The sequence below is a fragment of the Marmota marmota genome, unplaced genomic scaffold (assembly GCF_001458135.2).
Source record: "Marmota marmota marmota unplaced genomic scaffold, marMar, whole genome shotgun sequence".
NCBI classification, from domain to species: domain Eukaryota; kingdom Metazoa; phylum Chordata; class Mammalia; order Rodentia; family Sciuridae; genus Marmota; species Marmota marmota.
In genome coordinates, this window is record NW_026000037.1 from 22,676,841 (window position 1) to 22,704,310 (window position 27,470).

Here is a 27,470-nt window from a genome sequence, read left to right on the forward strand (position 1 = left end):
GATATATAATCAACATTGGTGTACAAATGTCTGTTTAAATTCTGCTTTCAGTTATTTTGGTCATATACCTAGAAGTGGAGTTGCTGGATCATTCATATATATATATATATATATATATATATATACACACACACACACACACACACACTCACATACACTACACACACATATATAGAATCATTCCAATATACATGCAGATACACATACATGTTTCAAGGGACTGATGAAGGGAAGAATTTCTACTTTTTACTTTATATACTTCATTTTTCCTAAATTTAGCCATTTTTTAAATATATGTATAAGCATATATGGCTTTTGTCATAATAAAGAAAAAATTTTCCTATTTGCCCAAGCAAGCTTCTCACCAACCAAACAAGTGGAAGCAGAGGAAAATCAGTAATCACCAAGGGGATATTTTTACATGGTTACTCTTATAAACAAAAGATATACTGGTATCTGAAAAACAGAAAACAAAAGCTCTTCTGATTTTTTTTTTCTTTTTGTGGTGCTGTATGTAGTTCAATCCCAAAACGTTACCCATGCTGGGTAAGCATTCTACCACTGTGCTATGTCCCCAACGCTCTTCTGAATTTTTATAACTAACACTGAAGAAAAAATTTAAATTTCTAAAAAGGAGGCTGGAAAATGTTTTATCTGTTTATATCACTTAAATAAAGAAAAATAATTACCATTTCTCCTAGAGGTTCATAACTTTAAGCAACTATGCCAAATTCATTCAAATGAAAACTTTGTTTTCATATACCCATTCCAGTAGCTCCATGAAGAACAATTCCTTAACACAACAACAAAGATCTACTCTGTTTTTTAAAATTGTTTTACATTATTCATTTATTCTAATTTGTATCATATGACAGCAGAATGAATTTCAATTCATAGTACACATATTCAGCACAAATTTTCATGTGTCTGGTTGTACACAAAGTAGAGTCACACCATTCATGTCTTCATACATGTACTTGGGGTAATAATGTCCATCTCATTCCACCATCCTTCCTATTCCCCTGCCTTTCCCTTCCCCTCCCTACCTAAAGTTCCTTCATTCCTCCCATGCTCTCTGCCCCATTTGCATTATGGATCAGCATTTGGTTTCTTGGGATTGGCTTACTTATCATAATATTCTCCAACTCCATCCATTTGCCTGCAAATGCCATGATTTTATTCTCTTTTAATGCTGAGTAACATTCCATTGTGTATATATTCCAAAGTTTCTTTATTCATTCATCTACTGAAGGGCATCTAGGTTGTTTCCACAATTTAGCTATTGTGAATTATGCTGCTGTAAACATTGATGTGGCTGTGTCCCTGCAGTCTGCTGTTTTTAAGTCCTTTGGGTATAAATTGAGGAATGGGATAACTGGGTCAAATGGTGATTCCATTCCAAGTTTTCCAAGGAGTCTCCATACTGCTTTCCATATTGGTTGCACTAATTTGCAGTCCCACCAGCAATGTATGAGTGTGCCTTTCTCCCTACATCCTTGCTAACACTTATTGTTGTTTGTATTCTTTTTTAAAATACTTTTATTTTGTTTATTTATTTTTATGTGGTGCTGAGGATCGAACCCAGTGCCTCACAGGGGTGAAGTAAGCACTCTACCGCTGAGCCAGAACCCCAGCCCCTGTTGTTTGTTTTCTTAATAGTTGCCATTCTGACTGGTGTGACATGAAATCTCAGAGTAGTTTTGATTTGCATTTCTTTAATTGCTAGAGATGTTGAACATTTTTTCATATGTTTGTTGATTGATTGTATGTCATATTCTGAGAAGTGTCTGTTCAGTTCCTTGGTCCATTTATTGACTGGATTATTATTATTATTTTTTTTTTTTTGGTGCTAAGATTTTTGAGTTCTTTATATATCCTAGAGATTAGTGATCTATCTGATGTGTATGTGGTAAAAATTTGCTCCCATTCTGTAGGCTTTCTTTTCACCTCACTGATTGTTTCTTTTGCTGAAAAGAAGCTTGTTAGTTTGAATCTGTTCCATTTATTGATTCTTGATTTTATTTCTTGTGCTATAGGACATTCTTGTGTTATAAGACATGTCAGGGCCTAATCCGACATGATGAGTTTTGGGCCTACTTTTTCTTGTATTAGATGCAGTGTCTCTAGTTTAATTTGTAGGTCCTTCATCCACTTTGAGTTGAGTTTTGTGCATGGTGAGAGATAGGGCCTTAATTTCATTTTGTTGCATATGGATTTTAAGTTTTCCTAGCACCATTTGTTGAAGAGGCTATCCTTTCTCCAATATATGTTTTTAGCACCTTTGTCTAATATGAGATAACTGTAATTATGTGGGTTTGTCTCTGTGTCCTCTATTCTGTACCATGGGTCTACAAGTCTATTTTGGTGCCAATACCATGCTACTTTTGTTACTTTTCCTATGCCACCTGCTTCACTCTTCTTGCTAAGGATGGCTTTAGCTATTCTGGATCTCTTATTTTTCCAGATGAATTTCATGACTGCTCTTTCTGTTTCTATGAGGAATGTCATTGGGATTTTGATTGGAATTGCATTAAATCTGTATAGTGCTTTTGGTAGTATGGTCATTTTGACACTATTAATTCTGCCTATCCAAGAACAAGGATGATCTTTCCATCTTCTAAGATCTTCTTTAATTTTTTTCTTAATCATTCTGTAGTTTTCGTTTTGGAGGTCTCTCACCTCTTTTGTTAGGTTGATTCCCAAGTATTTTATTTATTTATTTTTTTGATGCTATTATAAATGGGGTAGTTTTCCTAGTTTCTGTTTTAGAGGATTTGTAACTGGTATACAGGAATGCCTTTTATTTATGGGTGTTGATTTTGTGTCCTGCTACTCTGCTGAATTCATCTAGTAGTTCTAGAAGTTTTCTGGTAGAATTTTATGGGTCTTGTATGTATAGACCATATGATAGGCAAATACTAATTTGAATTCTTCTTTTCCTATCTGTGTCCCTTTAATTTCTTTCATCTGTCTAATTGCTCTGGCCAGTGTTTCAAGACCTATCTATGTTAAATAGAAATGATGAAAGAGGGCATCCCTGTCTTGTTCCAGTTTTTAGAGGGAATGCTTTCAATTTTCTCCATTTAGAATGATACTGGCCTGGGGCTTAGCATAGATAGCCTTTACGATGTTCAGATATGTATGTGCCTGTTATCCCTAGTTTTTCTAGTGTTTTGGACATGAAGCGGTGCTGTATTTTGTCGAATGCTTTTTCTGCATCTATTGAGATGATCATATGATTCTTATCTTTGAGTCTATTGATGTGATGAATTACATTTATTGATTTCCGTATGTTGAACCAACCTTTTATCCTTTGGATGAGCCCCACTTGATCATGGTGCACTATCTTTTTGTTATATTTTTGTATTTGATTTGTCAGAATTTTATTGAGGATTTTTACATCTATGTTCATTAGAGATATTCTCTTAAGTTTTCTTTCTTTGATATGTCTTTGCCTGGTTTTGGAATCAGGGTGATATTGGTCTCATAGAATGAGTTTGGAAGTCTCTCTTCATTGGTATTCTTCTTTGAAGGTGTTGTAGAACTCAGTTGTGCATCCATCTGGTCCTGGGCTTTTCTTGGTTGGTAGGATTCTGATGGTGTGTTCTATTTCAGTGCTTGAAATTGATCTGTTTAACTTGTGTATATCATCCTGATTCAGTTTGGACAAATCATATGACTCTAGAAATTTGGCGATGCTTTGATATTTTCTATTTTATTGGAGTACAAATTTTCAAAATAATTTCTAATTGTCTTCTGTATTTCTTTAGTGTCTATCATATTTCCTTCATATCATGGATGTTTGTAACTTGAGTTTTGTGTCTCCTCTTCATTAGCATGGCTAAGGGTTTATCAATTTTATTTATTTTTTCAAAGAACCAACTTTCTGTTTTTGTCAATTTTTTCAGTTGTTTCTTTTGTTTTAATATTATTGATTTCGGCTCTGATTTTAATTATTTCCTATCTTCTACTGCTTTTGGTGTTGATTTGTTCTTCTGTTTTCTAGGACTTTGATGTGGAATGTTGGGTCATTTATTTGTTGACTTTTTTTCTTCTAAGGAATGAGCTCAGTGGAATGAACTTTCCTCTTAGTACTGTCTTCATAGTGTCCTAGAGATTTTGATATGTTGTATCAGTGTTCTCATTTACCTCTAAGAATTTTTTAATATCCTCTTTGATATCTTTTGCAACCCATTATTCATTTAATAGCATATTATTTAGTCTCCAGGTGTCAAGAAGCTTCTATTTTTTCTTTTATCATTGATTTCTAATATCATTCCATTATGATTTGATGTAATGCAGGTTAGTGTCTCTATTTTTTTTGTATTTGTTTAGAGTTGCTTTGTGGCATAAAATATGGTCTATTTTAGAGAAGGATCCAAGTGCTGCTGAGAAAAAAATGTACTGACTCATTGATGGATAAAATATTCTATACATGTTAATTAAGTCTGAGTCATTGATTGTATTATTGAGTTCTATAGTTTCTTTGTTCAGCTTTTATTTGGAAGATCTATCTAGTGATGAAAGAGGTGTGTTAAAGTCACTTAGAATTATTGTGTTGTGGTATGTTTGACTCTTGAACTTGAGAAGAGTTTGTTTGATGAAGGTATAGATGCTCCATTGTTTGGGGCATATATATTTATAATTGTTATGTCTTGTTGATGTATGGTTGCCTTGAGCAGTACAAAGTATCCTTCTTTATCCCTTTTGCTTAACTTTATCTTGAAGTCTACTTTATTTGATATGAGGATGGAAATCCCTGCATGTTCGTGCAGTCCCTGTGAGTGGTATGATTTTTCTCAACCTTTCACCTTTAGTCTGTGTCTTGTCTTATGAGATGAGTCTCTTGAAGGCAGCATATTGTTGGGTCTTTTTTCTTTTTTTGAATCCAATCTGCCAGTCTATGTCTTTTGATTGGTGAGTTTAGGCCATTATTCAGTATTATTATTGAGACATGATTTGTATTCCTGGTCATATTTATTTATTTTTGGTATTTAACTTGACTTTGTTTAGTATTTCCTTTGGTGTAATACCTCCCTTTGCTAATTTTCATTGTTGTTTTTCGTTTTCTCCTCACAGAATATTTTGCCAAGGATGTTCTATAGTGCAGGCTTTCTTGTTGTAAATTCTTTTAACTTTTAATCATGGAGGGTTTTTATTTCATCAAATCTAAAGCTTAATTTTGCTGGATATAAGATTCTTGATTGGCATCCATTTTCTTCCAGAGCTTGATATATGTTGTTCCAGGATCTTCTAGCTTTCAGGGTCTGGGTTGAACAATCTGTAGATATCTTAATTGGCTTTCCCCTGTATGTAATCTGACTCCTTTCTCTTGTGACTTTTAAAATTATCTCTTTATTCTGTATGCTAAGTATTTTCATTATAATGTGCCTTGGCGTGGATCTGTTTTGATTTTGTACATTTGGTATCCTGTAAGCCTCTACGTATTTGATTTTTCCATTTCATTTTTCATGTTTGGAAAATTTCCTGATAGTATTTCATTGAATAGGTTGTTCATTCCTTTGGTTTGTAACTCTGTGCCTTCCTCTATCCCAGTAATTCTTAAATTTGGTCTTTTTATGCTATTCCATAATTCTTGAATGTTCTGCTCATGGTTTCTTACCATCTTCGCTGTGTGGTCAACATTCTTTTCAAGATTATATATTTTGTCTTCTTTGTCTGAGGGCCTGTCTTCCAAGTTATCTAATCTGTTGGTGATGCTTCTGTTAAGCTTTTAATTTGGTTTATTGTTTCTTTCATTTCAAGAATTTCTGTTTCTTGTTGGAGTAATCTTTTGCTTCCTGTATTGCTTATTTAGCTCTTTCTTGAAATGATCTTTTGCTGCCTGTATTTTCTCTCTTATATCATCCTTCAATTCACAGAACACTTTAGCCATGTACATCCCAATTTTAAGAATAATCATCTATTTTGTCTCCTAATATTGGACAGTGCTTCTAGATTTTCACAGTGCTACAGTGAATACTCTAAATGTATATCTTTGTACATTTTTAAAAATGAATACCAAGAATTAGAACTCTGTGTCAGAGTAGTGCACATTTTAAATTTTGGTCTAAACTCACTGTTCAAAAAGATATGCAATATAGATGGTATGAACGTCAAAATACATAAATAAATGTAAGGATATATAGTCACAAACAACATCTAATTGGGAGTTTTTAGATTTGTTTATATTCAATTAATAATTTTTTAAAAAGTGCTTTTATATTAAATATTTTAAGTATGATAAATTTTGCAGATTTCCAGTTACTAACTCTAAGATCACTTTTAAGAAGTACAATTATTTCTATAATATGAGGTGCACAAAAGAGTTGACTAAATGACAGATGATTTCTCCTCCCTGCAGTGTAATCATGACTTAAGAGATGCAGGGTTACTTGAATTCCTGAGATTGAAAAAAGCTACGAGTGATTTTATTACAAAGCATATTATCTGATTGATAATAGTGCTTTGACTTTCCCTTTAGAAAAAAGGTAGCTATTAGTAGATCTCAGTGAATTTCTGCTTGTGTTCATTCTATTGTGTGTCTACTTGGTGCTATGGATTGAACCTAGGGATGCTCTACCACTTAACTATGTTCCCAGTCTTTTTTATTTTTTATTTTGAGACAGGGTCTTAATAAATTGCTGAGGCTGGCCTCAAACTTATGATCCCTTTCCCTCAGCCTCCTAAGTTTCTGGAATTACAGGTGTGAGCCACTGCACTGGGCCTGCTTATGTTAACTCTTAACTGATTTGAAGTGTTTGCTTTTTCTCTGAGGAAGCACAGTAGTATGTAGAGAGAACGTTTGCATTTCATACTCTCTTCTTATTAGCTCTGTAACTTTTAGTAAGTTGCTTAGCTTTTCTGTGCCTTAGCCTTCTGATCTTTAAAATGAATGTTAATAACATCTACCTCACATTGGTGATGTAGTTAGAGATTCTGCACATAAAACACCTATCTATCTATGCTTGGCAATGACATGTAACTTCTGTCTTTAGCTGTTATCAACACAAAGAAGCTATTATCAAGCTGATAGTTTTTTACTTCCTAGTGAATTATTATCGGAGATATTTACATAACACCCCTGTCCCCTCTGTTTATTTTTTTACTGTAGGGTGAACTGTCCCACGATCAAGATGTGGTAGAGTATATCATGAATCAGCCGAATGTTGTTCCACGAATCAATTCCAGGATTTTGACAGCTGAGCGAGAGTACCTGGATTTAACAGCAAGTAGTAAGGAGCATTTCAGGAACAACTTTTGGATTTTTGATTTGTGCTTCAAATTCTTTTCATTTATTAGACTATAATGTTAATAAGATAACCCAAGGTTATAACACAATTTGATTTTTAAAACTCATTGCACCTTGAGTTCATAATATGAGCTTTTAAATTCATAAGAATTCCCTTCTAAAGAAGATGAATTCTTCCTAGGTAAAACCAGAAAGTTTATTTTTGGAAAATATTCAGTGCCACTTAAATACCAACTTATTGGCATTCTTACAGTCAAATAGCAGTTGAGGTTTCTTAATTCTCTAGATTAGTCATTTGTAATGTCAAAAAATATCTCCAAAGATTTTACTCTGAGAACATAAGAATACCTTTAAAAAATATAGTAGCTTCATTGAGGTATAATGTACATGCTGTAAAACTCAACCTTTTTTTTGGTCTTCCTAAAGATGGAACCCAGGTTCTAACACTTGCTAGGCTATTCCTTACCATTGAGCTATATCCCTATCCCACAATTTAGCCTTTTGGAGTGCACAACTTTATGGTTTTTAGTTCATTCTCAAAGCTGTGCAGTCATCACCACTATCTAACTTTGGAACGTTATCATTGCCCGAGAAGAACCCATGGGCCACTGTCCACCCCCCACTCCTCCTATCCCCCGGCAGCCCAGTTCCTATTTTTCCTATTCTGGACATTTTATTATTGGAAGCCTTTTGTGCTTGGCATTTTTCCTTTAGCATATTTCTGTAGCTCTTCTATGTTGTAGCATATCAGTAAATATTTCATTCCTTTTTAGTGGCTTAAATATTCCATTTTGTGGACTATTCCACCCTTTCCTCAGTTGATAGATATTAGATGTTTTCCATAGCAATACCTTTTAAGAACTTGGTTATGCCGTCATGCAGTTTGTTTCTTATTCTTTCCACTGGGATTCTGCAGGCCACTTCAGCAAACACCTATAAGTAAGGTGAAGCTGTCATCATCGCTGGGGAAGGAAAGATAGGTGAAATCATAACCAAGTGTATTTGTTGGTGTATTTGGGTATAATTAAAATGCAAATCTATTTATAGTTCTTATGACTAATCTACTTGAGACTGAATTTCTTTCCTTTTAGGTAAAAAAAATGTAAATTTATGCTTATTTGAAAAATATAATGTATTTATATGCATAAACATAACACACAGAGGAAAAATAAACATATGCTTATATGTTAAAAAGAAACTGCTCAAAAAGTGAACTGTGTTAGCTTCTTATTAGAAGGTTTTTTTTTGGGCGGGGGGTTGTGTGTGGTACCAGGGATTGAACTCAGGGCACTCGACCACTGAGCCACATCCCCAGCCCTATTTTGTATTTTATTTATAGACAGGGCCTCACTGAGTTGCTTAGCGCCTTGCTTTGGCAGAGGCTGGCTTTGAATTCAGGATCCCAAGCCCCTGGGAATACAAGCATGTGTCACTGTGCCTGGCTTTTACCACAAGTTTTAGTAGAGCAAGGCAAGCAGTATTACCTACCATTCTTTGTCCTGACCTTTGTTGTTTTATCATTTTTAATTAGATTTGAAGGGCAGTGTTTGGAGTATCTATGCATAAGGAGCATGGTAGCAGTTGGGGGTTTGGGGATTTCCTTTTCCACCAAAGGATGTAGTGATGAGCTGTGAAAGAGTGCTGGTCTGTAATGGCATAGCTGCAATTTGCACTTTGAAGCAAGTGCAGATATGAGTGAGCAGGCACTGGCATCCTCCTGACCTTCACCTAATCTTCTCTGGTCTTTACTGACTGGGACCTTTTAAGAAGAGTATTAGTCAGATTTCTGTCAACTGTGACCAAATACCTAAGAAAACCAAATTTAAAAGGAGGAATGGTTTATTTTGGCTCATGGTTTCAAAAGTTGTATTCCGTGGTCAGTTAGCTCTGTTGTTCTTGGACCTGTAACAAGCAACACTCTATTGGGAAGTGAATGGTGGAGCAACACTGATCATTTCCTAGTGGCAGGAAGCAAAATGAGATGGGAAAGGCCTGGGGTCCCAATATTGCCTTCAAGTGTCCCAATCATCTAACTTCCTTTTACTTGGCTCCATCTCCTAAAAGTTCTATCACCTCCCAGTTGCACCACAGGTTGACAACCAAGTCTTTAACATAGAAGCCTTTGGAGTACATTTTTAAGATTCAAACCATAACAAAAAGGATCCTTGCTTTAAGACTGTGGTGTTCTTTCTCTACCCTGATGTGTGATGTCATGTGACACGTTTGCCAGTATAAGACAATCAGGATGCTTCAAAAATTTTTTTTTAATTTGTTCCTCTTAAATTTACATTACAGGGCTGGGGATGTGGCTCAAGCGGTAGCGCGCTCGCCTGGCATGCGTGCGGCCCCGGTTCGATCCTCAGCACCACATACAAACAAAGATGTTGTGTCCACCGATAACTAATAAATAAATAAATAAATAAATATTTTAAAAAAATTTACATTACAGTAGAATGTATTTTAACATCATACAAACATATAATACAACTTCCCATTTATGTGGTTCTACATAATGTGGAGTTACATTGTTGTGTATTGATATATGAACATAGAAAAGTTATGTCTGATTCATTCTACTGTCTTTCCCATCCTCCCTTCACTTCATTCCCTTTTGTCTAATCCTGTGAACTTCTATCCCACCCACACTCCACTGCCCACTTATTGTGTTAGCATCCAAATATCAGAGAGAATATTTGGCCTTTGGTTTTTTGGGATTGGTTTATTTCACTTAGCATGATGTTCTCCAGTTCTATCCATTTACAGGCAAATGTCAGCATTTCATTCTTCTTTATGGCGGAGTAATATTCCATTGTGTATATATGCTGCATCTTCTTTATCCATTCATCTGTTGAAAGGCACCTAGGTTAGTTCCATAGCTTAGCTATTGTGAATTGAGCTGCTATAAAACATTGATGTGGCTGTGTCACAGTAGTATGCTGATTTTAAGTCCTTTGGGTATATGACCAGGAGTGGGATAACTGGGTCAGATGATGTTTCCATTCCAAGTTTTCTGAGGAATCTCCATACTGCTTTCCATAGTGGCTGCAGCAATTTGCAGTTCCACCAGCAATGTAGGAGTGTAACTATTTCCCCATCCTCGTTGTTACTTGTATTCTTGATAGTTGTCATTCTGACTGGAGTGAGATGAAATTTCATTGTAGTTTTAATTTGTATTTCTCTAATTGCTACTGATGTTGAACATTTTTTTCATATATTTGTTGACCAGTCATATTTCTGCTTTTGTGAAGTGCCTATTAAGTTTCTTTGCCCATTTATTGATTGGGTTATTTGTCTTGGGGTGCAGGGGGCTAAGGTTTCTGAGTTCTTTATATATCCTGGAGATTAATGCTCTATCTGAGGTGCAGGTGACAAAAATTTTTTTTTCCATTCTGGAGGCTCTCTCTTCACGTTCTTGATTGTTTCCTTTGCTATGAAGAAGCTTTTTAGTTTGATAAAATCCCGTTTATTGATTCTCGATTTTACTTCTTGTGCTTTAGGAGTCTTGTTGAAAAATTTAGTACCTAATCCAATATGGTGAGATTTGGGCTTACTTTTTTCTTCTAATAGGTTCAGGGTCTTTGGTCTAATGCTTAGGTCCTTGATCCACTTTGAGTTGTTTTGTGTAGGGTGAGAGATAGGGGTCTAGTTTCATTTTGTTTCATATGAATTTCCAGCTTTCCTAGCACCATTTGTTGAAGAGGCTATCATTCCTTCAGTGCATGTTTGTGGCTCCTTTGTCTAGTATGAGATAACTGTATTTATGTGGGTTTGTCTCTGTGTCTTCTATTCTGTACCATTTGTCTTCATGTCTGTTTTGGTGCCAATACCATGCTGTTTTTGTTAGGCTAGCTCTGTATTATAATTTAAGGTCTAGTATTGTGATGCCTCCTGCCTCACTTTTCTTGCTGAGGAGTGCTTTGGGTATTCTGGGCCTCTTATTTTCCAAATGAATTTTATGACTGTTTTTTCTATTTCTATGAAGAATGTCATTGGAACCTTAATAGAATTGCTTTAAATCTGTATAGTGCTTTTGGTACTGTGGCCATTTTGACAATATTAATTCTGTTTATCCAAGAACATGGGAGATCTTTCCATATTCCCTTGTCCTCTTCAATTACTTTAGTGTTCTGTTGTTTTCATTGTAGAGGTCCTTCATCTCTTTTGTTAGATCGATTCCCAAATATTTTATTTTTTTAAGGCTACTGTGAATGAGAATAGTCTTCCTAATTTCTCTTTTAGTTGATTTATCACTGTTGTATAGGAACATAATTGATTGATGGGTGTTAATTTTATATCCTGCTACTTTGCTGAATTCATTTATGAGTTCTAGAAGTTTTCTGGTGGGGTTTTTTGGGTCTTCTAAATATAGAATTACGTCACCCCCAAATAGTGATGGTTTGAGTTCTTCTTTTCCTCTTCGTATCCCTTAAATTTCTTTCTTCTATTGCTCTGACTACAGTTCCCAGAACTATGTTGAATAGAAGTGGTGAAAGTGACTATCAAGGTACTTTCTTTTCTTTCTTTCTTTCTTTATTTCTTTTTTTAAACTTGTTTTAATTATTTATACATGATAGCAGAATGCATTTTGGTTCATTGTACACAAACAGAGCATAGCTTCTCATTTCTCTAGTAGTGTATGATGTAAAGTTGTACTATATGTGCCATCATACATGTACCTAGAGTAATGATGTCCATCTCATTTCAGAGTACTTTCTTGAGTGAAAAAATAGATGGGTTAGTGGGTGCACAGACAAGTAGATAGGTAGGCGGGCAAGCAGGTGTTCTTGAACAGTAATGGGGAAAGGTGTGTGTATTATGTTGTAATAGGAATTAAGGTGGGGTAGATTGCTTGAGGCAGTCTTTTTATCGTAGTAGACTGCAGACCATTTTATGGGAAGAAATTACTGGGTAGTTTACAGCAAGGGAATAACTTGATGAAACTGAGGTCTTAGAAGGAGTGATCTCATTAACCATGATAATAAGAATGCTACCTTTGGGAAGTAATTGAAGAAAATACTTACTTAAAAATAGTGAAAATGACTTTTTGTTTCCATTAAGGTTAGAGAAAAAATGTTATTTTCTTAGACATGGAAAGTAAAAATCAGATTCTTCTTATATCTTCCCCCTGTGATCTAGAGAGGAGTATACTCTAGTGATGAACTAGAATAAGGAGAGATGAATTGAGAGGATCTTTAAGAGATCTCTAAGAGTTGCAAAGTGACAGTGTTAACAGGATACATTTAAACCATTAAACTGATGCATATGCATACATGATAGATTTGTGAGGCATGTTCATGACTCATTAACCTTGTGCCTTGAAGTTTGATTAATGGGGTAGGGATCATGCTGTGAACTTGTTCAGTACACGTGGAACTTAATATGTTTCACTCGTGTATTTTTATACATCTTATTATGATCAAAGCAGGTAATAAGTTGAATATTAGCAGTATATTGAACTGAAGTGTATTAATTATACATCTATTTCAATTTTTTCTTTTCCCAGATAATTTCTTTGTGGATGATTATGCTAGATTTTCTGTCTTGGATTCCCAAGGCAAGACTGCTGCTCTAGCTAATAGTATGAACTATCTGACAAAGAAAGGTAATTTATTTGGGGCTTATCTGGATTTAATATTTTTTCTTGTTGTTTTGGTATTTACAAACATAATTTAATCTTAATATCTGGGGAAAGAGATTTCACAATTTCTTTTAACTTTTTGAGTCTATAGAAAATGCCTATTTAAAATTTAATTCTTTATATATGTTTAAAAATTCAAATGTTGTCTTTATAAATTTTATATTAGCTATTAAAGTTAAAAGGGAAAAATCCTTTAAGGTTCAAAATGGGAAAATATGATATAAAAATGGGTTAATGGATTGAAAATAGGTTTTTACTTGCCTCTTCAGTGACACCATAGGGTAATTTTATTTTAGAGTTTATAAGATAAACTAGGTTCTAGAAAGACTGGTGTAAATTTTTTAAACTGATTTTTTTGAAAATGTAGAGTTGCTTATCCAGACAAAGAATCAATTAGATCAGCATCATAGGGATTTTTTGGCGGGGGGCGGGGGGCATGAAAAAATCATTTGACACATGCCATGCTCAAAGCATGTGCAAACAAAGGCAACTAATGAGTGTAAGAGCAATACTCAATCATGGGCTTAGGCTGAATCCTGGGAGGCCTGGAAAACAGTGCTTCCAAGGTACTTTGAGACAGCCCATGAAGGCCTTTAATATAATACAAAGCTGTAGGCAAGAGGGAGTGACTGCAGATTTTGCAGAGAGAAAAGCAGATTTAAATCTACAAACTAGTCAGTTCTGTCAATTTCATTAATAAATGCACTCATACTTGGAAAAAAAAAAAAGAAAATGTAGAGTTGCTTAATTAAGCAAAGATTGTGTAAAATAATGCTCTTTCAGTAGCAGGGAGATTTTTTTCCCTCTCTGTTCATATTTACTATGCTTTCAAAAAGCAATGCCTGTCATTTAACATAGCTCCATATTTATCCCTGTGATGATCTTCTCCCAGGGAGGATTTCTGGTTCCTTGGGTATATATGAGTATAGGCAACTACCCTATTAGGTTCCTCCAAGAAATTGTTTCAGTGGTCCTGGGACAGTGCTGTAGCACTGATGAGATTAAAGAACTGAAAGAAGCAGAGATCGTGTTATCCATCATTTAATCTTTTGACTCTTATAGTGGGCGTTAATTATAGAAATGACATTTTGTTTTTCTTCTACTCTTTTTCCTTCACCTTTGTCCAGGAATGTCCTCCAAGGAAATCTATGGTAACTCAAAACTTCAGAATGTTCTATTCTTTTTCTTAATTATCTTCAGAGACTATTGTTATTCAAAATTTATTGACACTTTATATGATGTTGCTGGAACCTGTGGGTAACAATAGGCTATATTAACGCAGAGAAATTTTGCAAAAGTTTTTGCAGAGCATAATAGTTTCTAGTTATCAGTTGATGTGATTAAAGTCTATTCTGTGTTACTCACATGTTTCATTCTATATGTTAACAGATCCCCAGACCTCCGAATTAATCAGTGCATGTTCCTCATTTCTAATTAAGCCACTTGGAAGTAGTTTACTCTGCTTTCATTTTAGTAGAGAAGTTTCATTACTTTTGCTTTGTATCTTCATTAAACTGGTCATTTTCTTACTTTTTGCATGGTTTTTAGAAATTATTTGGCTTCATAACAATATGCTAAGATGTGCTTTTCTCTTTCAATTCAGTTTGCTATTTTTTGTTTGTTTGTTTGTTTGTTTGTTTTTACAGATGATTCTTTTATCAGGCCAGTAACTTTTTGGATTGTTGGAGATTTTGGTACTCCTTCTGGAAGGCAGTTATTGTATGATGCTATCAAACATCAGGCAAGTACCTAGGACTTCATTTTGTAATTTTGTTTGAGACTGCAGTTGTCCTCCTAGGTGTCTCTGATCATTCTGATGGGTATTGGGAGCCCTGCTTGCTTAGTGCTTGAGGGGAAAGAGTGTTGGGTCTTCAGAGGTCTGTTAGCTCCTAAGAAATGAGATCAAAGACTGTAGTTTCCTGGCTTTATTTAAAGGAATAGATTCTTTTAGGGGGAAAAAAAAAAGTAGTGAGACCATATCAGACAAGTTTCTCTTGGGTTGATTGTGTTCTTGCTCCAGAGATGCTACGGAGATCTTGTGTATCACAGAAAGAGATTCAAGAGAGGCCAAGTTACACAGAGGAATATTCACAGAGATGCTCTGAAAGATGTTGCATATGAGTAGAAGGACTTGAGTGAATGACAATGCTGAGTGGTTGACAAGAAGCTTTCTTCTAGAGAGTACTGTTGTCAGAGGATGAGGGGTCAAAATTATTTTTCCTGAGCTATTTGAATTTGCAGCTTCATTCAGACTTCACTACCCTCTTTGTGTCTCCTTTCCATCCCATGCCCTCAGAAAGGCTTACTGAAATAAGGAATTACATAGATGATTTCAATGTTATTATGGTGCCAAGTACATCTATTGTGCAAGGTTAAGTCAGAGGCAGTTCTAGTGAAAGGTGATTTATATATGAGGCACTCTAACAAGCTGATGAACCACTCAGATGGTGTTTGAGTGGGAGAACTGGGAAGGAGAATACCATTTCAAAACATATTTTTATTGAGGTAAAATAAAGATTAATAAGTACTCAAATCATAGGATACTGTGTCACCCATGTGACCTCTACTCAGATCAAGAAATAGAGAATTCTTGAATTCCTGAAATCCCTCCCCCACCTATTCCCCGGTCACTACCCACTCTCTTCCCTCTTCTCACATCACAGAACATCTATCTGTGTTTTTCTTTATTTAACTGGAATCCTAGTGTATGGATTTGTTTATATTTGGTTTCTTTGCTCAGTGATATTTAGTTCTTTTTCTCTGTGTAGTATTATATCTTAATGGCTGTACCACAAAATTTTGTTCTTTGTGTAAACGGTTTAAGGGACAACTGAGTTTTTAGTTGGGGCCATTGTGAAGAATGAAGCTATGAATATTCTTATGTGTGTCTTTTGATACATATTAGTATACATTTATGTTGCATACATTCTTGATACAAGCCTATTTTAGGTTTTATGGGTTCCAGATATCTTCTTCCACGTGGACTCCTATCTTTTCACTCAAGGCAAGATTAATTTTTAGTAGGCAGGTAGAAAGACCATATGCATGAAGACAGATTTGAGCAGGGCCCTGAAGAGTGGTTGGAACTTATGGGAGAAAAGATGGAATGTAGTTGAGGTCCACAGGCCAGCCTGAGGCATGATGTTTGTTAGAAGAATGTAAAATGTGTTGGGGAAAATCAGGCTCTGATGGACTGTAATGTCTGCTGTATTACTGGGGTGGTAAGAAATTAGGTTTGAAAGGAAGGTTTGGGCCCGTTCATGTAGGGTTTTGAAGATGTGACTGTAGCATCCGAATCTCATTCTGAACACAGAGGAGAACTACTGAAGACATTTGAGGGAGCAGTTATTTTGCTCTTAGAGAACTTATGAAATATGATTGGTGTTAATGCTGCTTTTTAAATCTGAAACATCTGCCTCATACTTCTTTATTCCATTTTGTGAATAGAAATCTAGTAACAATGTTAGGATAAGCATGATCAATAATCCAAGTGAAGAGATAAATTATGAGAACACTCAGATCGCCAGAGCAATCTGGGCAGCTCTCCAGACTCAGACCTCCAACTCTGCTAAGAACTTCATCACCAAAATGGCCAAGGAGGAGACAGCAGAGGCCCTAGCCATAGGAGCTGACATTGGGGAGTTCTCTGTTGGGGTAAGGCTCCATGCGTTCCCTGTTCTGCCATAGCTGTTCACTCCCTTGGGCTGATGTGTCCTATTCAATATCAGGATTTGTGATTAGCTCGTGTCTCAAAGGACTTTTTTTTTTTCCTTTAGAATCTTTCTAAGAAATGATTCTGATGCTACCCTACTGTTGTTTTTCCCCCCTGTTCTGAGTATCAATCCCAGGGCCTTGAATAGGCTAGGCAAGCACTCTGCCACTGAGCTACATCTCCTCCCTTTAGCTTTTAAACTTGCCTATGTTTCAAAGACAATGCCTTTTATTCAGTTTGAAAGACAGACAATATTTGATTTGTTTATAAAGTAAAAAAAAAAAAACACGGAGATTTGAGCCACTTATGAGTTACAGGCTTCTCTGTTCTTGATATATTTCTAATAAAAACCAGCATTTATTCATTTAGTTAATGTTACTTATTTTTGACAGTGTTTGTGGTTTTAAAATTTCTTATAAGATGCTAGATATACTGAGTTTCAGTTAGAGAAAATAGCTCTCTCTTGAAATTAACAAGATTTAAAAATGCAAAGTAAAGGTATGGAAAACAGACTGCCAATTGAAGAAATTACATGATAGAATAGGAGAAAGGAATGGGTATTTTATTGGGGGGGAGTGGAGAATTGAGACATAATGTTAATTTTGAAATTCAGTTGTCATAAAAGAGCATTTTATGGTTTATTCATTGATTACTCATTATGGTTTGCTTAGTAACAATGACTTTTCCTTAAAAATGATTACTTCCCTAGGGCATGGATTTCAGTCTTTTTAAAGAGGTCTTTGAGTCTTCCAAAATGGATTTCATTTTGTCTCACGCCGTGTACTGCAGGGATGTTCTGAAGCTGAAGAAGGGACAGAGGGCAGTGATCAGCAATGGAAGGGTGAGGATCTGTCAAGCTGAGACAAGCTTGACTTCACATTAGGTCCATGAACACTCTTTGCAGCATGCTACTCTGACCTAGTAAACTCTTCCAATAGAGCCACCTTCTTTCCAAAGGTGATTAGGGCTTCTGAAGTGCCAGTGATATTTCTACTCCTGTTTTCAGGGAAGTGTGCTTTTGGATATAGAACCTTCTGCTGTTTGTGTCTTGACTGTGGGAAGTAGTGAGAGTGTGGTGGCTCTCAGAACCCAACTCAGTACAACTTTGATACATAGAAGTAGGCTTTATTACTGATATTTGGTGAGAATGAGTGAAGACTACATTACATTACTACTTTACTCTGGAATTTGCTTACTGTAAAATAATGTGAAACACATACATGTATAATCTATGTGCCTGAGACATTAATAAGTAAACACATAACTATGAGTTGATTCATGATTCAGGCTTTTCTTTTTATTTTTTCACTTTTTTTTTTTGTTTGTTTGTTTGTACCTGCCTTGGGTCTAAGGCATTTGGTGTATGAGATAGCCTGAGGCCAGCAGAGAGGCTTCTTAGCTGCTGCTGATGAATGGCTTGTCTGCTCTGACCACCTACTCTTCTTTTCCTCATAGATCATTGGGCCTCTGGAGGACAGTGAGCTTTTTAACCAAGATGATTTCCATCTCCTAGAAAATATCATTTTGAAAACTTCTGGGCAGAAAATAAAATCTCATATTCAGCAGCTTCGAGTAGAAGAAGATGTGTAAGTTTAGTCATAGAGAAATTAGTTCATGCTATAGAGTTTATATTAATTAGACTTTTCTCACTATATATTGTTCACTACCTAGTCCAAGATGTTTTATTTCTGGCTTTAAATTGTAATAATCCTCATGTTTTAATTTATCTTTCTGTTAAAATAGCTAATTTATTTCACAGGCTGCTATTTAAAGAACTGAATTCTCCCAGTTTTATTTATTTTTGATTCTGGTATGTTGTGAAACTTTTGATATGTAGACATAGCTTATTTATTCTCTGGAATATCTACAGAAAGAGAGACTTTCTTATTTAATCTTGTTTTATTTTCCTTCAGTTTTATTTTGTTCAGGAGAGGAAAGGCAGGTTAAATACTTCTTTTCCTCCCCTCCCCCCCAGTACAGAATACAGAGTTGTTGTTCTTGCATCCTCCAAAAGTGATGTTGGTTATTGTTGGCTTTTTATTTTGATTATTTTAATGCTTATTAACTAATGTATTTTAGTGGGTTATTTCTCTTAATGAAAGAAAATTAAGTATTTGAAAGGACCATGTACCTGCTATATAACTGGAGCTTGTAGTCATACAAACCTGATTTGTACACTAAATATCACATCTATGTGTATTTTGAGGATATAGCTCTATATTTAATTGTTTTAATATAAGTCTTATATTTATTATTATTAGTGTGTGTGTGTGTGTGTGTGTGTGTTGCTTGGGATTGAACCCAGGGCCTTGTGCATGTAAGGCAAGCACTCAACCAACTGAGCTATATCCTCAGCTACCTTTTTCCTCAGTGGCCGCACCATTTTATATTCCTACACATAAGGGTTTCTCGGAGTCCTCATCAACCCTTGTTAGTCCTTTTTTTTTTTTTTAATGTGTGTGTGTGGTTTAATAGCCATCTTAATAGGTTTGAAGTGGTATTTCCTAGTAGTTTGAGTTGCATTTCTGTAATCTTTAATGATGTTGGATGTCTTTTCACATGCAGATTGACCATTTGCATATCTTTGGGAAAATGTCATTTAAATTCTTTGCTTATTTTTAATTGGGCTGTTTGTTTTTTTGTTATTGTTTAGTTGTAGGAATTCTTGATATATTCTGATGTCAGTTCCTTATTAGGTACATGTATTGCAGATATTTTCTCTCCATTTTAATTTATTTTTTTTGTACCAGGGAGTGAATTCAGGGGCATTCGACCACTGAGCCACATCCCAGCCCTTTTATTTTTTTTAATAATATTTGTTTTTTAGTTTTCGGCGGACACAACATCTTTGTTTGTATGTGGTGCTGAGGATCGAACCCGGGCCGCATGCATGCCAGGCGAGCGCGCTACCGCTTGAGCCACATCCCCAGCCCTTCTCTCCATTTTATGGGTTGCTTTTTCACTCTCTTGGTAGTATTCTTTGATTCATAGTTGGATGATATAAGATTTTAAAGTTGTCTTATTTTTCCTTCATCTTTTTCATTTACCATCTTGCTGCAGAGTTCAAGATCCACATTTTAGTGACATTTGACTTTGATAACTGCCAGAGTAGTCTATTTTTCAAGTCTCATGTAATCTTCTAGATTATATTATAATATAGTTTTTGAAATAAAAATATATCCTTGTATTTATTAACGAATAAAAAGGTTTTATGATGAATTTTTAAGGAAAAGTTAGGTTATCAAATATAATCCCACTTTTGTTCATATATATTTAAAAAGAATTATGAGTTACAGTATCATAGCTAATTTTTTGATGGTGATTATTATGTGTAATCTCATGTTCTCCTTTGTATTTCTCTCAATGTTTTTCCAGTGAATTATTACTCTAATATTCATAGAAAGTAATAACATCATTTAAAAGCTAGTGAAGGAGCTTTTTGTTTTGTAAATAATATTGACAACCTGTCATAAATCAGGCACTGTGAAAAGTGCTTGATATGTTTAGTCAGCACAGTATTTACAAGAGTCCTGCAGAGTAGGGCTCTGTACTTCATATATGCAAAAAATAAGTAATGTCCTCAAGGCCATCCACCTAATCACTTACAAAATCAGTACTGTTTTTTAATGCATGTTGGTATGAGTTCATGCCTTCTTTATTTTTTAGTTGTAGGTGGACACAATACCTTTATTTTATTTTTATGTGGTGCTGAGGATTGAACCCAGTGCCTCACGCATGCTAGGCGAGTGCTCTACCTCTGAGCCACAACCCCAGCCCCTCATGTCTTCTTTAAACCATCCTGGTCGGCATTCAGTATTTGGGCTGGTGATGTGTTTAACAATGATTAGAAAACCTATGGTTAAACTAATGGTAGGATTTCCTTAATCTCTTCTTTCAGGGCAAGTGACTTGGTGATGAAGGTGGATGCTCTCCTGTCAGCTCAACCCAAAGGAGATGCAAGAATTGAGTACCGGTTTTTTGAAGACAGACACAGGTATAGAATTAATGTTGAATTTGTACATGTTCTTGCATATTAAACTCTTAGGCTTACCTTTACCTTTATTTTTCTATATCAGGTTTGTGTTTAAGTTATAGAAATGGAAGATTTGGTGTACAGTTTTCATATAAACAGATTCATGTGAACACCTATATATATATATTTGTGACCATGTTATTTTTTTGTTCATATAGGCATATGTGTGTGTGCATGAATCTCCTGAATACAGGAATGTCTTCCACAGTACTGATAGCTACCTCAGAAATTTAACTTTGATGCAGTAATGTTAATACACAATCCTTATTTACATTTCTATAGTGTCTCAGTAATGACCTTTCACAAGTGCTTTTGTTGTTGTTGTTGTTTTGATCTTAATTACACACGTTGCAGTTAGTTCTCCCTTTAGTCTCTTTTAGTCCAGAAGAGTCCCTTCTCCCTTTTTTGCGGGGGAGGGGTGTATTGTCTTTTATGACATTGGCTTTTTTTTTTATATTAGTTATAAGTGGACATAGTACCTTTATTTTATTATATGTGATGCTGAGAATCGAACCCAGTGTCCCACATGTGCTAGACGAGCACTCTACTGCTGAACCGCAACCCCAGCCCCAACATTGACATTTTTTAAGAATCCAAGTCTTTTGTTTTGTGGAATGTTCTAGAGTCTGGTTGTTCCCTTGTGATTCCACTTAGACTAAATTGTTTTTGGGGAGAACTGTACAATTGCCTGGAAAGTATGTAATTTGATTGCATCTTAGAATCCCAGGAAGGCTTTAAATATGACTCTATGTGTGCTTCTCTTGTGTGATTCTGACCTGATTTACCTGGCATGGATTGGTTGGTGTAGTCACTTGTGATTTCTCACAGCCAATTCTGGTGGGGGTTAGACTGTCTGATGATGGCAGGTTGGGACTGATTCCCTCTCTGCTTGCATTGGATGTGCCTCCTAATTGTGGGTGGAGACTTCTGCAGCTCCCATCTAACCCTCATGGAATTTTGCCACTAGTAGCCAGATTGCACCCACTTTGCACCCATCTTTTCAACACTGCATACTTCTTGATAATAATATATTATCTATATCCTTTTCTCCATGAGTTTTATATAATTAAAGTGCCCTAATTACAAATTTTATTACAATACAAATTATAATTAGAGAAATTCTTATTGGGGTTGTCTTAGCTAAATGAATGTTTTTTTCATATTTAAATCAGAAATTTCTCATTTATGCTAGAATAAAAAGGTCTGAACCATAAGTTTGTACACCCTTACTGTCACAGTGTGATCCATGCTTGTGAATATCATCATTAGTGAAACACAGTATTCTTTGATATTTGCTTTACTCACTCTAAGTAAGTATATATATATATATAATCTCGAAATCTTGTTCCTCTATCATGTTTGGCTTTTTTCCTGGCTTTTCTCTTACTAATACTGCAAATATATTTAAATGTAATATCATTAGTTTATATTGTTCCCATTTGCACACCAACATTCCTCTCTTCTTTCGTTTTCTCTTGCCCTTGTTGTATAGTGTGGGGGTGGCTAAAGGCCCTCACAGGATCATTGGCTGGGCATGACTGTTGCAGATCATTGTGCTGGTGAGATCCTGCAAAACTACCAACCCTGGCACAGCAGGCCCAATAAGGTGCTGTGTTCCAGTGTGGAGTCCTATTAGATATCCACTTTTTGTTCCCTTTATAAGAGTTTATATAATGCTATTTTCTTTTTAAATATTCTTTTAGTTGTAGATGAACACAATACTTTTATTTATTAATTTATTTTTATGTGGTGCTGAGGATTGAATCCAATGCCTCACACATGCGAGGCAAGCACTCTGCCACTGAGCCACAATCTCAGCCCTAGAATGCTATTTTCTAATGAGCTTTTCTGCTAGGATTCCAAAGTAGCACAGAATTGCAAATTATATTAGTGCAGTAGCACTCAAATTTTGGCTTTTACTCAGAAGCTTTTAAAAATGCCGATTGTTAGACTTGCCCCCAGAGTTTCTAACTGAGTAAATCTGAGTGGGAGCCAGAAAGTTTGATTCTAGCAAATGTCCAGGTGGGGCTGATGCGACTGGTTTGGAGCCACATTTTGAGAATAACTACATTAAGGTAAAAATGTGTTGTTGTGTTGGAATAATCATTGTAGGTGATTGAATCTGAAGTTGTTAATATTATGAGATTGCAAGCATCTGCTGCATAACAAGCTATTCTAAAGTGATTATTATTTCCAAATCACTTAAAATTTGAAATAACTTCATCAGCATCTAATTATTTCCCAGTTGTAATAATTATGTTCTGCTTTGTGTTATACTTTTGTTTTCATCCCACTGAGTAAATGCTCTTGCATAGAAGAGTAGAGATCAGCATTGAACCACAAGAATATACTTACCAGGTTAAACAAAACAAAACCAGTCATTTTGAAAAATTGGGTGAAGTTTAAATCTATTCAAAATTTTAAACTTCATTAGAGGGCCCTGCTTCTCTTGAGTCACCTAAGTCAGTGTGACTTCAGAGGGAAACGTTGTAACAGGAAGCTTTATGTGGATAAATGTATATTCTTTCTAGAAAACCAAAGAGTGACCAGCTATAAGAACAGACAAAATATGTAATTCTAACAAAGATGTGGTGTGATTCATTGTTTTGCCTTGCATATTACTATAGATCTTCAGGAAAAGCAGTTAACAACGCATATTAGTCACAAAGATATTTGTATCCCATGACCCCATAATCTTCTGTCTAGATCTTCTTTGATTCTTTAAAGAACTTTGCAGATATGGAGAAGCTGTCTATACAGACTGTTCATAGGTTGAAAGCTGTCTAAATTTTCAGCATTAAAGAGTAATAAACTGTGGCAGTTTCACTTGGTAAATAAAATATCATTTCTTATTCAGGATGCTTGGTGTGTAACAATATGTGGAAATGTTTATGTTGAAGTGGTGGGGGTTGGAGGAAATTATTTTAAATTTCCTAAGTCTATATTTAGAACTAATTTTCATATAAGTATCTAAAAAGGATGACATAGAAATGCAGCTAGTCCATTGGGATAATAAGGTTTTTGTGATTGCATTTTTTTCTTTTTCTCGGTTTTGTAGATTTTTGGAATCTTCTTATATGCTTTTTAATTAATTTATTTTTGTGATAGTAGAGATGGAACCCAGGGCCTCACATATGTTAGGCAAGTACTTTACCACTGAACTACATCCCCAGCTCTATTACTTTTAAAAATGATTTATTTCTTCTTTCCTCATACTCTTTTTGCCAGGAAGTAAAAATCAGCGTGATGTTCCAATAGTTGTAGAACCTAACATTAGTAGCTTTTAACAGTTTGGGGAAAAATACTGTTTCAAGCTGGTTTTCTTCTCTTCATATACATCTTTAAAACATTTTGAGTAAGCCTGAGTTATCAGGGTTTTATAAACTTTAGTAATAGATTAATCTTATGGTTGGCCACCATCGTAGTATAGTTTTTCCAGATCTAAAGTTTTTTTGAAATGTTAAGAGGGCTGGAAGGGTAATAGGTTATGTTGAACCAAATCAAAAACATCACAATAACTTAAAGTTGTTTTCTGTTTCCTCCATGTTAATGTTTTATCATTTGTATGTTTCATAGTGCAATTAAACTGAGGCCAAAGGAAGGGGAGACGTACTTTGATGTTATGGCTGTCGTTGACCCTGTCACCAGAGAAGCACAGAGGCTTGCCCCATTGCTCTTGGTAAGGACCACTTCCATCATTTCATACCATTTTTATCTGAAGTAGTCTTGTACTCTTGAATTCTCTGAAAATTTCCTTTATCCCTTTGTCATCTTCAAGGGGCATTGGAAAATGCTACAGGCATCTTCAGCAGAGTATTCATCATAAAGTTTGTAATGGCTTGGAAAACAACTTTATAACTTTAGGAAGTTGGTACAAGTTTTTTTGGCTATTTCATATAATTAAAAAATTTAGTAGCATCCTCATTCAGAGCAAACTATTTTTAAATTAATTTATGCTATATTTTAATTTCTAGTAGCAAAATCATAAATAAGGTAAAAGAGTTTTGCTTTCACTATCCTTTTTTATAATTACCATGGACTTTTTGTTGTAGCTGTCTTTTAGCTTTTATTATAAAGATGTTATAATTTTAAATACGTTTTGAAGGCACTAACCAAAACACTTCAATATTTTATTTGTTTGGATTTTTTTAAGGTAATAATTTTTTTGAAGTATAATTACCTAACCGTGTGTGTGTGTGTGTGTGTGTGTGTGTGTCTGTGTCTGTGTGTGTCGGGGATGTTGGGGATTGAACCCGGGGACACTTAACTACTGAGTCATATCCCTAGCCTTTTTAGTATTTTATTTAGAGATGAATAAAACAGCCTTGCTAAGTTGCTGAGGCTGGCTTTGAACTCACAATCCTCCTGCCTCAGCCTCCTGAGCCATTGGGATTATAGGGCTGTGCTGCTGTGCCCGGCTATCACCTAGCCCTTACGTTTTCCTTGTGTAGATAGATATTTATCATGTATCTGATATTTGTCATGTATCTGCTGCTTCCCTATGACTTTGTGTTAAACTTCTTTATAAAAGGAGCAGTGATATGTGATAGCTTATTTCCCCCTCTACCCAAGTCATATGTATGTGTGATGTAAATTTTGTACAGGAGTTGTGATTTCCAGAAATTTCCTCACTATAGACATTATGTCAGTTATCTTTTTTTTTTCCCCCCCTTTGGTATGAGGGATTGAACTCAGGTCACTTAACAACTGAGCCATATTCCCAACCCTTTTTACTTTTTATTTTGAGACAGGGTCTTGCTGAATTGCTTAGGTCCTCGTTAAGTTGCTGAGGCTGGCTTTGAACTCACAATCCTCCTGTCTCAGCCTCTCAAGTTGTTAGGATTACAGGCATGCACCACTGCACCCAGCTTTATATTTTTCTTGAGATATTAAGAAATGTTCTTGAAGAACAAAATCTCTGAAGAGAAAATTTTAATATTTTGTCATTTGATTTGTTCTTTTAGGTTTTAACTCAGCTTATAAACATGAACCTAAGGATATTTATGAACTGCCAATCGAAACTTTCGGACATGCCTTTAAAAAGGTAAAACATACTATTTAAGACAACAATGGAAAAATGGAACCAAATCCAATAGGAGGATTAAATATTAAGGAGTTTAGTGGGTTTTAGGTAGACTTCATGCTTGAAAGGGTCATTTAATAAATGTTCAGTTGTGCCAAATCTTAGCTCTAATCTGAACTTCTAAGAACACAGTGTGGGCTTGGGAGTATTTAGGTGCTAGTGAAAAACCAGGTTACTTGTACTTGTGCTTTTCATCTTGAAGGAGTGGTCACTTCAGGTTGCAATGGATATATTAGAGGAAACTTGCTTAGGTTAGTTTACATGTATCTTGAAAAAGAGAACAGGCTTAGCTCTCTATTGTGAAGGGCTTTGGAATGGTTATTTATGGAAAAAGTAATATAAAAAGAAGTTAATAGTGTAGCATACATTCCTCAATTGCAAATGTGCTATGTTCTATAGGTTAAATTCTGAGCCTTTTGAAAGAGTCTTAGCAAGTGACCAAAGGGTTCCCAGCTTTCACCATTGTCCTCCCATAAAGAAATGTTTAAATTATTATAGGTAGTGTTTTTTTTAGGGCTAGCCTGAGAACTCAGTCACCATTTAGAACTTGTTTGTTTGTGTACCAGGGATTGAACTCAGGGACTCTCAACCACTGAGCCTCATTAACAGCCCTTTTTTTTGTATTTTATTTAGAGACAGGATTTCACTGAGTTTCTGAGGCTGGCTTTGAACTCACGATCCTCTGCCTCAATCTCCTAAGCTGCTGGGCTTATAGGCATGTGTGCCACCACACCTGGTTCAGAACTTGGTTTTTAAGGGGAAACTGGATGCTTCCCAAGGGAAAAAAGTGCTCAGGAAATGCTTGGCTGCAGTCACCCACATGAAGGAATGGCTCCCTCCTCAATCCTACTTCTCCTTCCCTTCTGCATCTATAACTGGAAGCATCATTAACTTAAACTATAGTTTAGGAAGTACTTCTCCCAATCTGGAAGGATATTCCTCCACATCTACTTTGTTTTAATCTGTGTTTACTTGTATTGATGCTTGCAAACTCAAGGACTGTGGTTGCCTAGAAAGAAAAATCTAACACTCTTCTTTTCAATTTCAGCTTTTACCGTTATGTCTTAGAACCAGAGATTTCTTTCACTTCAGATAATAGCTTTGCTAAGGGTCCAATAGCAAAGTTTTTGGATATGCCACAATCTCCACTGTTCACTCTGAACTTGAACACACCTGAAAGTTGGATGGTAGAATCTGTCAGAACACCATATGACCTTGATAACATTTACTTAGAAGAGGTAAGAATGTCATTGCTTCCAAATATTTAATCATGTATAAAACTCATTTATGATGTTACTAGTGGTGGTTGACTGAATAAAATGAATCAAGGGGCCTTTGAGAAATTAGTATCTGAGTAAAATGTAGTTTTTAAAAAGCCATAGCTTGGCTGGGATTGTGGCTCAGTGATAGAGTGCTCACCTAGCATTCACAAGGCACTGGGTTTGATCCTCAGAACCACCTAAATGTAAAATAAAGATATTGTGTCCACCTAAAACTAAAAAATAAGTATTAAAAAAACAAAAAAAAGTCATAGCTTTATTCAGATGAATTCTCATGCCCTCAGATTTACCCTTTGAAGAGTACAGGCCAAAGGTTTCACACAGCTGTGCAGCCGTTACCACTAATTCCAGATAATGTTTTATCACCCACAGAAGAAGCTCCATACTCATTAGCAGTCAATCCCTGTTCCCTTAGTCTAGGCAACTATTAATCTATTTTCTATTACTGTGCATGTACCTATTCTGACATTTT

The 27,470-nt window shown here is 35.4% G+C and overlaps 1 protein-coding gene across 8 annotated transcripts in view; it reads left to right on the forward strand.

Annotated features, from left to right (window-relative positions):
• The window catches only part of Uggt1 (UDP-glucose glycoprotein glucosyltransferase 1), a 108,098-nt gene that overhangs the window by 57,646 nt on the left and 22,982 nt on the right, over positions 1-27,470 (forward strand). For 5 of the 8 annotated variants that reach the window (XM_048812158.1, XM_048812157.1, XM_048812159.1 and 2 more), the window contains 12 exons: positions 7,115-7,235; positions 11,712-11,756; positions 12,756-12,854; positions 14,018-14,041; positions 14,537-14,631; positions 16,338-16,544; positions 17,312-17,443; positions 18,058-18,188; positions 20,501-20,596; positions 24,212-24,314; positions 25,600-25,679; positions 26,767-26,956. In XM_048812158.1, the coding sequence (XP_048668115.1) occupies positions 7,115-7,235; positions 11,712-11,756; positions 12,756-12,854; positions 14,018-14,041; positions 14,537-14,631; positions 16,338-16,544; positions 17,312-17,443; positions 18,058-18,188; positions 20,501-20,596; positions 24,212-24,314; positions 25,600-25,679; positions 26,767-26,956 (1,323 nt within the window). The remainder of the gene's footprint in view (positions 1-7,114; positions 7,236-11,711; positions 11,757-12,755; positions 12,855-14,017; positions 14,042-14,536; positions 14,632-16,337; positions 16,545-17,311; positions 17,444-18,057; positions 18,189-20,500; positions 20,597-24,211; positions 24,315-25,599; positions 25,680-26,766; positions 26,957-27,470) is intronic. The other 3 variants (XM_048812161.1, XM_015479105.2, XM_048812162.1) reach the window with 3 other exon arrangements.